Genomic DNA, 14,248 nt, shown 5'->3' with positions numbered 1-14,248 from the left:
CTGTTTCAGGTGCTATTTAATCCTGCCTGTCCGGGCTTCAGCTTTATCCATAGAAAACAAGTAGGTGATTTGCTGCCTGCCTTTCAGATTTGCATGTGTCAAAGCCTTGTGTCCCAGTTCAGCATAGTGCCCTCATAGCACAGTAATTGTTGGCAAGGTTATCTGATGGTTTCACATAACTGTGTGTGGTCAAAGATATTCATACTGATACCGTGGAGCATTGGTGGGAAGCATGTGGGATGTGCACAGCTTTCCCACGCAGTTTTCTGTTGGTGTTGGTCTAATCTTCATTTTTAAAAAAAGAAAAAAAAAGCGATGCTAAAATCTTGCTGACAGTACTATGATAACACTTGTGGTTGTAGCTAATATATTAGTGTATGCGGCGTTAGCAATATCTCGATGTAAGTGGATTGCTCTACTTCTAAAAGAGGAATTTTGTCTTGAGCGTAGTGCGGAGAAGAAATGTGTTGCATCACACTGGTATAGCTCTGTTCTCCCACAAAGCACTACTTCCCTGTGCGTGAGGGTTTTACAGCAATTTGAGTAGGTGCCTTGGTGGGAGTTAGGCAAACTAAGCAGATCTCAAGAGAAGGAAACTTAAATTAATGACCTAGCTGTGGTCTGGAAGCTGCTATATGGAAAGAAGGTTTTGATAACGGAAGGCTTTATGTAGATAAAGGCATAGCAAGGCCTTGTGGCTTCAGGTTGAATTTGTCCAGCTGTACCTGCAAAGATGAATATTTTTACCTTTGAGACTTATCAGCATGTCCAGAGGAGTGATGGATTTTCTGCTGCAGGTATTGCTGATAACAAACTGCAGGTTTGTGGCGATGCAGGATTTGTGGGTGAGGTTGCGTGAACTTCTCTAAGCAGGAAAGCAAATGAAGCCCAACAAGATCATTACAATCTTCTCAAGACTTACAATTCATGAAAACTTTTAACAGCTCTGGTAAGTTAGTCAGGCAAAAAAGAGATCCTAAGGCTTTGGTGAGACAGATGTAGACAGCAGTTTGTGAAGAGAAACTGTTTTGTATGTGGTGGGCTTAGCTCGGGTGCGTGATCTTGCGATTGCTTCCATTGGCTCTTTAGCGAGCAAATGCGTCTAGGCAGCGCCTCGAGAGCATGCTGTCACACCAAAGTGTGGTTTTTCTCTTGATAGGAAAAATTGAGTAGTTTGTGTTTTCTTACTGTTTTAAAAAAAAAAAAAAAAAAAAAAGCAACTCCACTGACACTTCATTAGATCTATTTTTAGTTTGGCCCGAACCGAGTGTTTGGTGACGTGACTCTTGGATTTCTCTCCTGGTTCCCAAGCGACCTGTTGAATTCCAGATGATTCTGCCCAATCATTAATCACTGCTGAAAACGTATCCAGGGCTACCTCCTCAGTGAAAATGAATCACTGTTTTAGCATCTGCCTTTCTAAGAACGGAGTGACCTCACGTTAGTGAGAGAAACAGTCTCGGAGGGGAGGTAACACCGCAGGGAGGTATTTTGTCGTTTTCTGCACTTTACTTTTTTTATTAAGCCACTGCTCCCCCTCTGTGTATCTGCTAGCAAACTGGATTCTGCAAGGGCTCATCTGTGCAGAGCAATGGCTGCTTACTATTTGTCAGATTGCTTTTTTGCAAGCCGTGTCCTTGATGTATGTGCCTTTTTGATAAAATACGGTTTGCAACTCAACAAGAGGGCACTAATTTTTAAATAAGCGTGGTTTGTCTGTGCAGTGAGTTTGAAATAATGGGCTTATTTGTTGTATGTCTTTACAGAAGACATGTGAGATCTGATCTTTAATTATGTTTTACCAAAGAAGACTTAGTACAAATCTAGCACTGAGCATGCTGCTGGACAGCATGAGCAGATAGCAGGCCAGTGACCCTCTTGATGAAGAGCTTTCATTCTTTTTTTTCTTTCTTTGGGGTTTTTCCATCCTGTACCCTTTCTCAGCGAACTCTTGACACTAGGTTTTATTGAGATACTTAACAAGATTGTTTTTGTTTTCAAACTGTATTCATTAAATGCCCTTTGACTAGAAAGTTCAGTGGGAAAATCAGAGTGGGTGAATAATATAAGAGGAAAAAATAGAAAAGGAGAATTGCTGTGCAGTCAAAAAGGGGCAGATTTACAGACCTAGATATCCTTATGTGAACTGCCCGACTTTTTTTTGGAGGTGTTGATCAACCAAACGCCCCATGGAATTTGGGATGATGTTGATTATCTCATGTATCAAATTGGTCTGTGTAACATCCATGAACACACGGGTGAGAAAGCAAACAAAGAACCAGAATGACTGGCCATTTATTCCTGGAATAAGACATTAGTGTTTGAAACTTTCCTGTACAGCACAGACAGTATCTCCCCACAATATCTGGGAGGAAATAGCTGAAGTGAGATTTCTGTCAGGATACAAACTTTGGCAATAGTGAGGCCTGACTGTGTGGATGCTTGGGAAATAGGCCTGTGTATCTCCCACTCGAGCAGTCTATCATTAGGACTGTTACCGTAGGTTTGATGATCGTGGTTTTTTTTTTTTTTTTTTAAAAACCCAGATGAACAGCAGCACCTGTTTGTAGTCAGGCAGACAGAAGAAAAGAAGTTGAGTTTCTGGTCACATACAGACATCTAATTTCCAAAGAACATAATGGAAGCCAGGCAATCGGAGCTCTTGGCGTAATGCCTTTGAGCCGAGGGAACGTGCCAGTTGTTGGGGAGTGCATTTGACATGGTTTCTGAGTGGGAAGCCACATTGTATTTTGGAAGGAGTTGGTAGTTTTGGGATCAATGGCAGTGTGACCCCTGGAAAAACTTGAGGCAGCAGAAAAGATGCAAGGTACAAAAAGCAAGGCTATGTTGGCAGAAAGGAGCTGCGTTATTTCCCAGCATGTTTGGAGTAGTTGCATGAAAATTCCAGCATGCAGCTCCTGGGAAATGGGAGGAACGTTTGTTTCTCTCCTTGGAACGCTCTTGTTTCGCTAGTCTGGTTGTGAGGTCAACTTTGCTGCCATAACCAGCGAGCAATGTCACATCTGGCATTGCGATCTCTTAAAGATTTTGGGGTTGCCTAAGCTGTGCCCCAAAACATGAAGTGAGCAACTGCCTCCTGTTCACCAGAAGCTGACTGCTAATTTCAGTGGGCATTTCCAAAGGTAAGCACCTGTATGGATGGCTTCCTATTGAGAGGTGGTGAGGGAGTCTTCACAAGAATGAAAATCAAACAAGTGCTCAGAAAATGAGGCTGCTTTAAATTAAGTGGATTGTATGTCCTTCTACTGAATGATTTAGGGAAAAATAAAGGTCAGCAGAGCCTAGGAATTTTGTTCTCCAAATGGTCATCACCTTAGATGTGAAAAGCTGCTCTGTTTTGTAACAGTGACAAAGGATTAGCAATAAAAAAAATTGCTGACTTGATAAATCAGATCTGGATTCTTTGCAGTCACATATTTTCACATGAGCAAGTGCACGTTAAATCAATTTCTTCTTTCTCCTGGTCAACACTTTCTTGTCCTGGGAGGTAGCTGGCATTCAGGCTAATGCATGCAATATACTTGGGCCCCAAAGATAACTAGAATAACAGTGCAGCTTGCCCTGTTCTTGCTCATTACCGTGTATCTTTTTAAAAGAAAGCCTTTCCAACTCCTTCAAATATTAACATCTCCTGTGGCTGTGCTGCAGCCCTGATTATTAGGGAAGACTTGTTATTTCAAATCTGGTTGTGCCTCAAATAAAAGCAACCATAAAATAAGGTTGGATCTGTGCTTTGCTGAAAACTTTTGCTTGAGAAGTGTGAGTGCACAAATGACCTCAGGCACTGGACAGGAGAGCTTGTGGTATCACTTATGCCATTCCTGTTAACACATGCCACTGGAAAGTCCTTGGCAGCATTGTCCAGGAAAGTCCCTGCCTCTCTGCTCCAGAGAGGGACGGTGAGCCAGGAAGTTTTCTCTGAAGCTTTTTTGTCATCTGCCAGCAGGGAGTATGTGAGGATATGCTGCATCCTTCCCAAAGCAGTTGGATAGTGCCCCAAGCCCATGTTGGTTGGGAAGACTGCATTGTGAGGGGGATGTTACGGCTGTCTCCTGGGTTAGGGCCTCCCTGTGTCTCCTGCAGCTGAGAGAGTCCACATCATCCAGGGTACTCTCCACACCATGTCTCTGAGGCAGACCCCACTTAGTCTGCATTAAAGTATAGATTTCCCATCTCTACTTTCACCTTTATTAAGGACTTAAAGTACTCTTGGACTGGATCTCCCCCTCTTTCTTCTCACTGCTGTTCTCTAATGCCTTTATTGGATCTACTTCAGTCCCTGTTGCAGTCAGTGGGCGATTTGTAGCTGACTTCATTGGGCAGAGTTCTGCCTTTTGATGTGCAGGGCCCATTTTGAACACCAGTACTGTAAAAAGCAAAATAATACAGTAGCTTTACTGTTCAGAAGTGGAGCAGAAGAAAATCCTCATCTGCTCATGAAAGAAGTCAATTTATATAACTGACGCTCATGCGGTTACTGATGTAATGTGTGAGGAATTACCTAGGCATTCCTGTAAAAAGGGTAGGCATTCAGGTCACGGTTATTGGCTTTGAGATGCAAGGGTAGGAGTTCAAGTGGGCTTAGTATGAACAGCTAGCAGCAGTGCACATCACTTGGTTTATGTGGGAGAGAGTAAGTGATAGCACTAATGAAGATTTAGCAGGACGGTTTAGGATGCTGTGATTATAAATCAGCGGGCATGTTCTGGCGTTGTCTTTGTACCTGAGCTCCAAGCCGAGGTAGCGTGGTAGCTGCCTCGTTTCTCTTACTGACGTGCGCAAGGAAAGTAAGTGGCAGGTATACAGCAGCTGCTTAAGGAAGATTCCTCTTGTTAAGCGCCCCTGTGAATTATTACTTGGAGAAACACGTTGTGGAGATCCTGGTATTTAATCACAAAATCTGTTTATTTGACTGGAGGCCAGGGACTTCAGTCTTTTAAATAATGTAGATGTGTGGATAAAGATCATCGGGCAGTAAGCCTCGTTCAGGAGTCTTCACATCGTGCAGTTGCTTCTAAGTTATACGCGTGAAGAAATTCGGTATAAGGAAAGAAGTACGCTGTTTTTTCCTCCTCTTTCCTGTGAATAACATGTACATATTCTTGTAATGCATAGAGGAGTTGACACTTTGTGAACTTGATTTAAAAAAAAAAAAAGAAGAAATGTTGATGTGTTTCTTCCCAAGCCCATCCATTTGTAAGCCTTTCTTTTGGTAGTAATACTGGGGTTCTTGGCCGTGCCCAGAGCTGGCTGGAAGCATCTGTCCAACCTCAGGTAGAGCTGAGAGCCCCGGTATGACCATGTGAGCACACCTAGCTTTGGCAATAGGGAGGCTGGGTGCAAAGCTGAAACGGGCTCTGCTGTGCAGGATTTACAGTGGAACTAGGAGAAAATGGATGGAGATAGTGAAGGTCAAGGAAAGAGCAGGGTAATGCTGATCAGTACAGTAGGCAACGGTTTCCCCACGCTAGTGGCTAAAAAAAATCTCTGTCAATATTTCTGTGACCCTTAGTGCTGAAGGATTTTAAGTAGAATTTGCTGAAGGATGCTGAGGTAATTGTGTGCGTATATTTACATCTACGTGGTTTTACCTTAGGAAAACAAATGTGCGATCTGCATCGCTAATTTTTATTCTTCTTTTTTCTCTTAAAGTGAGTATTCTTATAGGTAGAAAAGCATTTGTGTGCACCTTTTTAGGAACTTATTTCAGAGACGATAACTCTTCTTTTTGACTAGTAGCTGAGTAAACCTCTTCCCAGGTCACGAGAAATGGGATGGGCTCTGTTTTGCTCTGTCCAACTCCAGGAATGAAAGAAGCAAGTCTGGGGAAACCCCAGATTCCTTTACAGATGGCAATGACATACTGTGTTGTGTGCAGTGCGGATCAGATTTATTCGCGTTTGTTTGAGACTGGATGAACAGGGAAAGCAGCAGCCCCAAGTGCAGAACTCTGTATTTGTTCGCAACTGCGAGACGTATCTTGCCCAGGGATCGATAACCAAATCTTGCTTCCATTAGTTACACAAGCAATTTGCAGAGGGCTACCACAAACCAATCCACCATTAAAGCTCTACCTTGTTTGGAGAATGAACTTACAAAGGTCTTGTATTTAAGCTGGTTCTTTTTACAGGAATGATGTTTCTCTGGAAGTGTAAGTTTTCAGTTAGAGAAAGCCCAGTAATGAATATCCTGGAAATGTAGCCCCAAAGGCCCCTGGACCTTCATGCAGCTGACTTCCTTTTGAGGCTTTCACTCAGCTCCCCCCCCCCATTTCTGTGCAAGTTTTTATCAAGCTTCCCTTGAGGATGAGGTTATATGTATGTTTGCTGTAAGCAATGCAGTAATATTGCTGGAATAGGGGAAGCATTACAATTTGTGATGTTCTCAAGTTTCCAGTAAAAGTCAAATGAAAAAGTGAATCACAGCTTCCCCTTTGAAACTCCTTGAGGACTGTCCACTAAGTTAGGCAAAGCCTTAACTTCCTTGTAGAGAGGATGAGTGTTGCCTAACATTGTAGGGACAGACCCAACATCTTCCAGTTACTACTATGAAGTTCATAATCCTTGGCAATCATGAACATTTGTAGCTGCTTCTAGACTTGGTTCAGTCCTGGGAGGCCAATGCCCATATCAGTCATAAAGATCACCTTTTCAATCACTGCTTTAGTTGCAATGTCGTTGGAGACGGACAGTTTTCAGGAGGTGGGCAGTAAGCTAAAGCCATCACCCCTAGCAGTGACTGAATAGGTTGGGGTGAAACAGTGTGAAATGGTTGTTTCTGTGCAATTTGCACAGCTGTCATCCTGCTCCCACCTGTTCTGCTGTACAATAGCAGATGGCTGTGTCCCAGGTTCAGTCTGGCATTTTGCCCAAATGTTAGTTTATAAGGGGATGGAGAAATCAGAAATTCAATAAGACCCAGGAATTCTTGCAACTTAAAAGTAACTCTATAAATGTAGAGAGCAAGACTTCCAGATTACTACCAGGTGAAAAAACATTTTGGGAAAGTATGTGCCCATATGCAAGTAATCTTTTGAAAATTACGTTGAGTCTTTTAGAAAACAAATTGTGGGATAAAAGGCGTCTGCAATTTTCTTTATTTTTTTAATTTTGTCGTCTTAGTGGGTCTGTTCCCAGAAAGCCACATGTTGAAGGGCTGGCACTAACCCAGGTAAAGTTATTTTTTTAGTATTGTCCTAGCAGCCATTAAAATAAAATAGAGCGTTGTTAATGCACGGTAATGATGTCCGCATAGCTGACTTTAATTCCCTACAACATAATACAGCACATCTGAAAACACTTTCCCTGTCCTTCAGGCGTAAATTAAACTACTTGGAATACTCGAGTGTGACGTCTGATCTCTTGCCTGTTACCTTAGGAAAGTGTGATGATTCTTTGTTGCTGCCTAAACACGGATGTGCCTGCGTCGGTAGGCACAAGCCAGCTTCCAGGGCAGTATGGGGTGGCCACGCTGGCAGCAGCCATCCTTCCTGTCTGCCCTGCGGCTCCAGGGCTTGTTGAGCCACCCTCTCTGGGGGGGACTGCTGCAGACCCCTCTGCTCGTCTTGCCAAGGCTGTGGATGCATGCTGGAGTTATTGCAGTGTATAACTTAGGGTGTGAATTTCAAGCATCAGCTATGCTGCAGGACCTGCCCTTATAGTGGTGCCTGAGCACCGGAGCAGGTTGCCCAGAGAGGCTCTGGAGTCTCCATCCTCGGAGATGCTCAAAAGCTATCTGGACGTGATCCTGGCAGTGTGCCTAGGTGAGCCTGCAGAGGACCTCTTCATTGCTTCCAACTGCCTGGTGTTGAGCTGCTGGTGTGGAGAGGGAGAGGAGGCAGTCACTTTGTCTAAGCACATATGCTTCTCAAAGTTCAGGTGATGTTGATTTGTTTCTTTTTGTCGAGGCTGTTTTTTCAGTCCCCTCTGCTTTGCAGGACATCTTAAAAATACAAAATAGAACCTATATTCTGCCATATCGGTTTAATTTTAGGGTAGTTCAGCTGGATGCTGTGTAGCTGAGGTCAGCCTGGCTTTGTTGAGCCATTCTGTATTGTGATTTGGTGGAGGCAGTAAAAGGCTACGTCTTGCTTGTACTGAAATGAAAGCTTTTGGTAGGTCCGAAGAATTGCTGTTGAAGGAAAGCCTTTGAGTTTAATCATTAAAAGCGCTAACTATGAATGGGATTCTACATGCAAACTTAAGGGCTAAAATCTGACTATGTCTTTCATAAAGTAGGAAGAAGTCTATAGTGATTTTGGAAAACATAAGTCTAGCTGTTTTCTGGTACAGACAGTGTGGCCCCTTTGTCAGGGGAATGCCAAACTGGGAAATTTTAACTTGAAAGCGTTGGCTCTTCCTGATGACTCAATAACTCAATGCCTTAGCTTAATGCAGAGACAATTTACTGTTGCTCATTGTTTTAATCTTCTAGAATTAAAATCACTTCATGAATCTTTCCTTTCTTACTTACTGGCAAATTGAAATCTTTAGGGATTTGGCACACGGTCTCCAGAGCAGATCAGAGTGAGAACGTCATAGCTGTCTGAGTCTCATCGACAGTGTGAACAAACATCAGACTAATTCAGTGCAAGGGGACAAAGTACGGAAACAATAATGATGATCTCTGCCAATGTAATTAGGCATTTTCATTGTTCTGGACTTCCAGATGAAATTCTTAATGTGGAAGCAGTATATACAGCACTGGATCATGGCAAAAATCAAGTTAGAAATGTTAGGAATGCTGCCATTTCTGGGAAGCTCCATTTCCTTTGGCCCAACAAAAAACCAGCTTGAAAGGCAAATTTAAAAAGTAGAGCCTGAGCCGAAAATCAAATAATTCTAGTAAAGATAGCTTATCTATCTAGAACAAGACATCTAGCTATGAAAAATGAGTCTTCCTATGTTGAAAAAGCTATGCTTGTTGCTGAAAAAGCTACAACTGTAGCAGCAAATAGTGATTTGGAAAAATAAAAGCGCAAATCTTCAAGGTCCAGAGTGCGTTAAACCCAATGGGAGTCTTTGGTTTTAATGGGTTTTGGATCAGACCATAAGTTGTAAAGGTTTGTACGTTGATTGGCTTAAATGCAAAAAAAAAAAAAAAAAAAAAGGGGGGGGGTGTAAAAATTCACATCAGAGATTCCTGGGTTAAAACCATGCTCCTTATTTTTCAGACGTGCAGTTTGCAGATAATTAAACCAAGTTGAATATGGTACGTGGCAGAGGCCAAAGTGCAAAGAAGGGATCCTTGCCCGCAACAAGCAGTCTGTACCTGGGAGAACAAGAACTCATCGTGTTTTCCGAAGTGACAAACTCAGATTCTGAGATTGAACAGAATAGTTGGTCTTCTGTGTTTTGAGCTTTTGATTTCTCTTCTACCCCAATGCAATTGGAAACAGTAGAGATTCCCTCCAATTGAAATGAGTGGGCCGAAAGTCTTTCAGTGATGGCAGCCCCTCTGGCAGAAGGGCACGTGCTCTGAAAGCTTTGCAGGCCAGGCACCGCCTCCCAAATGAAGGTTGACCTCCAGTGGTCTCTGTTCTGTAGCAGCCCCCAGGAAGCAGAGGATGCAGGGAGCAGTCACTTTCTAGGTAGGCAGAGCTCAAAGCAATCCTGAGATTGCTTTTGTTTTTACCAGGAGCTGAACAAACTTTTCCTGACCCCAGGACTAGGGGAGTGCAAAGCTCAGAGGCTGGTCCCCTCAGTTTGAGAGACTTCAGCTTGCTCTGTCTTCCAGTATGCTCCTTGGTGGAGGAAAAGCCCTTTTGTTTTTAGAAATACACTGTTTTGTGCATTCAGAAACAGCAGCATGCATGGGAGAGTGGGAGGTTGTTTCTCCATTGCGGGAATAGTTCTTGTGTTCCCAAAGCTAAAATGATCTTGCCTTTTTAGTAAGAAATGCACCGCTCTGCTCCACACAGCGTTTGATCAGCAGGTTCTCCAGGGTCCGCAGGCTCAGCAAGAAGGAGGGTAGGCGATGCTGAGCTTCAGCCTAATAACATAAGTTTATTCCCAGTTTGCCAAGACTTCCTCAGTAGCTCTGGTAAACTTCTAGATCCCTGCATTCAGAAATGCCCGTGTATATGTCTGTTAGACCTTGATTAGGCCCCTGCAATTCCCTCTATTCCCTTGAAATCAAAGGGCAGGCCTGATAAAAGTAGCAAACAGGAGGAGCAGATCCTCTGTGCCCTAAGTGTTGAACAGAACAGACATATGTTAGTGATCTAATCCCAACTGTACATTGAGACACCTCTGTGGGAAAAGTGCTCAGGCACGCAGAAACTTTGGGCAGTGGCAGCATCCTGTTCCTGCTTGGCAGGACTGAAGATGTGTCTGTGAATGGAAACTATCTCGGTGCCTGCTCTGTTCAGCACCTTTGTTGAAAGGGTCAAGACTTACTTGTACAGGGTGGCATAAGCCTTCTTGCTGATAGGCATTTACATGAATCCTTCTGTGTTCCAGTTTATAGTTCCTGCCAGAGAATATGTTGTTTTGGAAGGAAAAAAAACACATTTTTTTCTTTTCAAGTAAACTCCATTTAAATTTCTTTAATTTCCTATTATAGAGCTGAAGGGAAGACCTGGTCACCTCCTGTTCTAGAAGATGGAAAGGCGCAAGCTTACCGCATCAATATAGAGCCAGAACTGCAGGTATGGGAGCAACAACTCTGCATATAGATTTTTCTTTCAGCTCAGTTTTCTAGAGGGAGGAGATCCATATCTAAAACCTAGAAAGCATTCTCCTGTGCCCACAGTCCTTGCAATAATTAAATAATGTTTATTGTGGTGTTTTAAAACTTCACGTTTATTAGACTTTCGTAAAGAGAGACTTTTTTGTGCAGGTCTTGCTCAGTTTTCCTTGGGCTTTGTATTTTCATGCTCGTTTTAAGGCCCAGGCCTCTTTGCTGACACAAGTGTTCTCGTGGTGAATTAGACCAGAGAACTGATCTGAATTTAAACCCATCTCTTCAATCCTAAAAATCTAACCCAAGTTAGATTTTTGCCTGGCTCAACTTGCTGCTTACTTACAGGAATGCTTACAGTGGTATGAAGGAGGAAATGGCAGCATGGGAGTGGAAAGAGAAAACTGGGAGAGGGAGAGGACATCAGTGCCAGCATATGCCAACTTAGTGACTAAAACTGTCCTGAGGCAGTTGCCCAACTCTGTTAGTTGGGGCTCAGCATTAAGCATTATACTGGTAGACCCTCCTGAGGAGCAGGTGAACGAGCTTGTGGTCAGCATTGATGGAGCTCTTAGGAGACCTCCTAATTGGCACTGCCTAAGGTCTGGCCTGTTTCAAGCACAGCAAGCCCATGATCTGTTTGCACCCGCCTCAGGAGATGTGCCCTCCGTCTCTCCTCTCTTTCTAGAGTTCACCACACCCTTCTAATCCTGCGATGGTGATTCATTTTATGTTGTGGTGGTGTGGGGGATTTTTTTTAATGCCTTTGCTTTTCTGTCTTACTCCTTTCTCTTCCTCTCTGTTTTACAGCTTGTCTCTTCCCTTTATCTTCAGCTCTTTTCCCTAGAGCCCTCCTGCCAGTATTTTACATCTTCAGTCTGCTGTACCTTCCCGTATCTCCTAGCCCCTCACCTCAAGGTTTCTAAGGGTCAGTATGACACCACGGTTGTGAATAAACCTCCATTTTTCATATCCACCGCTGGCTAATAGTTTCTTAATGAATTCAAAGATTACTGTTTGTTCTCCTTTGGCTCCTTAAAGGGAAAAGGAATGTTTTCTCACTCCTTCCTTTTTTGCCTCCAAGTTATCTGACTGTTGGGGTTCTCCAGTGTCCTTGCCTGTGATGTCTGCTGTAGAGGTATTCGGGGAATGGGGAGGAGAACAGGAGGAGACGAGCCAGAAGGGGAGCTCCTGTGGTCTTGCCCCTCTGGATCAGAGCCGAGTTGACACGTGCACTGCAAGCTTTCACAGGGGCCCGCAAGGTAGTGGATGGCAAGACTGACAGCTGGCAAGACTTGGCCCCGTTCTCACTGCTGCAGTTGGGCAAACCCTTCCCCCAGCGGAAATAGTAGCGCTGGAACCGCCTGCTTGCGCGTTTCAGAAGACAAATGTACATCAGACTAACAAAAAAACATAAAAACAATTCCATGCCCCAAACAAGATGGGTCACTGGCTGCTGCAGTTACTGCAGTGACGCAGGAACGCTTTCGCTGTTGCGCTGATGCTGAGCTTTCAAAAGTTGCTCACATAGTTCCTTTCTCTGATAAGGTGGTTTCTGTTTTAGGCTATCTCTAGAAGCCTTTTGTTTTCTCCAGTGCTCACAAAGTACCTGCATACAGATGCTGTTGGCTTAGCTCTACTATTTATTTCTAGACCTAGCTCTTAAGCATCCTGTTAAGGGTCCCCCCTCAGGCCTCCTTTAGTCTGTGTCCAGTTCAGTCCGGAATGAACGTAAAAGAGGTGGAAAGAGCAGGTATGATGGTAAGAGGAATAGTATTCGTTTTGCTTATCTTCAGCGAAGAATGAGGAAATGGCGCTGCTGGCCATCGCAGCCCAATGTGACAGATCAATCAATGGAGTTCTCAGATGTTTTGCATTCCCACGCTGTTTGTGAAAATGGGCAGCAAATAGAGGTGAGAGCTGCTGTTAGTGCTGTAGCCCTCTAACTTGCAGAACAGCAGTACTAGCAAATCACAGTCCCGTTATTAGGCACAAGAGACTCATGGATCTGCTTGTCTTTTCTGTGCTAATTGAAAATGCAGAGTGATCTATACACTTTGGCTTTGAATTCTGGCTGTGTTTGCTTCATTAATCAATTACGGCAATCTTTTCTGGCAGGTTTTTTTTAATAGACTTTGATGTGCCCAAAACTTGGTGAATAATGTTAAATAAGGAACAAATGTGCAGCAGTTTCACTGCCAGACACAACATTTCTGAGGTTTAAAGCAGATTGGATTTGAATCGTACTATTAATATATGTTACATATGGATCTTTTTAAAAATTAGACAGTTACATGGAGTATAATGATGGGGTAGGAATATATTTTCCTGAATCCAGACCTACACTAAATATGTCTAAATCTGTAAAATACTCAGTGGGTAAAAAGAGGCACATTTGTGGCAAGGCATTGAGAAAAGAACAGGAGTAAGCAGGTAAAAAGAACAGATTCCTACTCTCCCTCTCCCTTTTCAATTTCCCCAAACTAAGTACTCCCCTTAACCAGGCAGAAAATACTCTTTCCTACGTCCTCTTGTTTAATGGCCTTCTGCCTTCCCAGAAAGGAGGTGAATGAGGTACCCCACTTAGCGTTAGAGTATTCTTGCTATGCATGTGTATGTTAACTCTTTTCCTTCCCAAAACAGACTGTGATTTGAGGAATGGTTCAAATTTTGGAAGAATGGATTGATATTACATGTGCTCGCTAACTGCTTTGGACACGTGCCAGCAGTTGTCCTAATCCCTGATTTTTCGCAGACATCCTCAGAGTTGTATAATGCTGAGGGTGATCAGAAGCACCCAAGAAGGCAGACCATTGCAGCAGGCCATCTGTTGCCCTTGGAGCAAAGGTTGTGGTCATGGCTGGAGTCCCCTCTGATGCTGGGAGGGGTGCTGTACAACCTGTGGCTGTCCTACCTTGTTTGAATTCAGGCCTTGTAGCAAAGGCACTTATTAGATTACAAGAAAGAAAAGATTCATTATAAAGTAATAGTTTGGCTCCAAACGTGTAACCTTTAGGTGCACTTCCTAGCATCTGGAAAAAAAGTAACCCCCTCTGAAACATAAGGTGGGGGGGGGGGGGGGGGGAAATCTGCTGGAAGCCAGCCCATGAATCGCAGAAATAGAGTTGGGGCTATCCTTGAAAAGGTTTTGAGGTTTTTACCCCCAGTGGCCTTTCCAGTAATGTGGAGCACATGTGTATTTCCTTTCTCCAGGGTTTTACTCTCAATTTTTATGTAGTCCTATGCAAAGGTATCTTGAAAATCTTTTGACTTCTGATGACTGCAGTTTGGCTTTTAAAAAAGAAGTGCTTAAAAAAGGAGAAAAAAACAGAAGTCATTAGAAGTGTTTTTATCTCCATAGGTGCTAGAGTGCCTCTGCCCCAAGATGTGTGAACATAAGCAGAATGGCTAAATCCACGTGATTATCCCTCTCTGCTTGTGACTGTGTAGGAAAGAATATGCCACATAATCACAGTTTTATTTATTATTTTGGTAACATCTCTTTGTCTTGAAGGCAGTTATTCTCATCTTTTGTTTAAGAGAGCTT

The 14,248-nt window shown here is 43.3% G+C and overlaps 1 protein-coding gene across 3 annotated transcripts in view; it reads left to right on the top strand.

The window, feature by feature from the left end:
• PDLIM4 (PDZ and LIM domain 4) overlaps positions 1–14,248 on the top strand; it is a 62,278-nt gene that overhangs the window by 18,966 nt on the left and 29,064 nt on the right. For all 3 annotated transcript variants that reach the window (XM_068959180.1, XM_068959182.1, XM_068959183.1), the window contains one exon: positions 10,585–10,669. In XM_068959180.1, the coding sequence (XP_068815281.1) occupies positions 10,585–10,669 (85 nt within the window). The remainder of the gene's footprint in view (positions 1–10,584; positions 10,670–14,248) is intronic.

The sequence above is a fragment of the Struthio camelus genome, chromosome 13 (assembly GCF_040807025.1).
Source record: "Struthio camelus isolate bStrCam1 chromosome 13, bStrCam1.hap1, whole genome shotgun sequence".
NCBI classification, from domain to species: domain Eukaryota; kingdom Metazoa; phylum Chordata; class Aves; order Struthioniformes; family Struthionidae; genus Struthio; species Struthio camelus.
The sequence above is the reverse complement of the archived record's forward strand: the minus strand, read 5'-3'. Positions and strand labels throughout refer to the sequence as shown.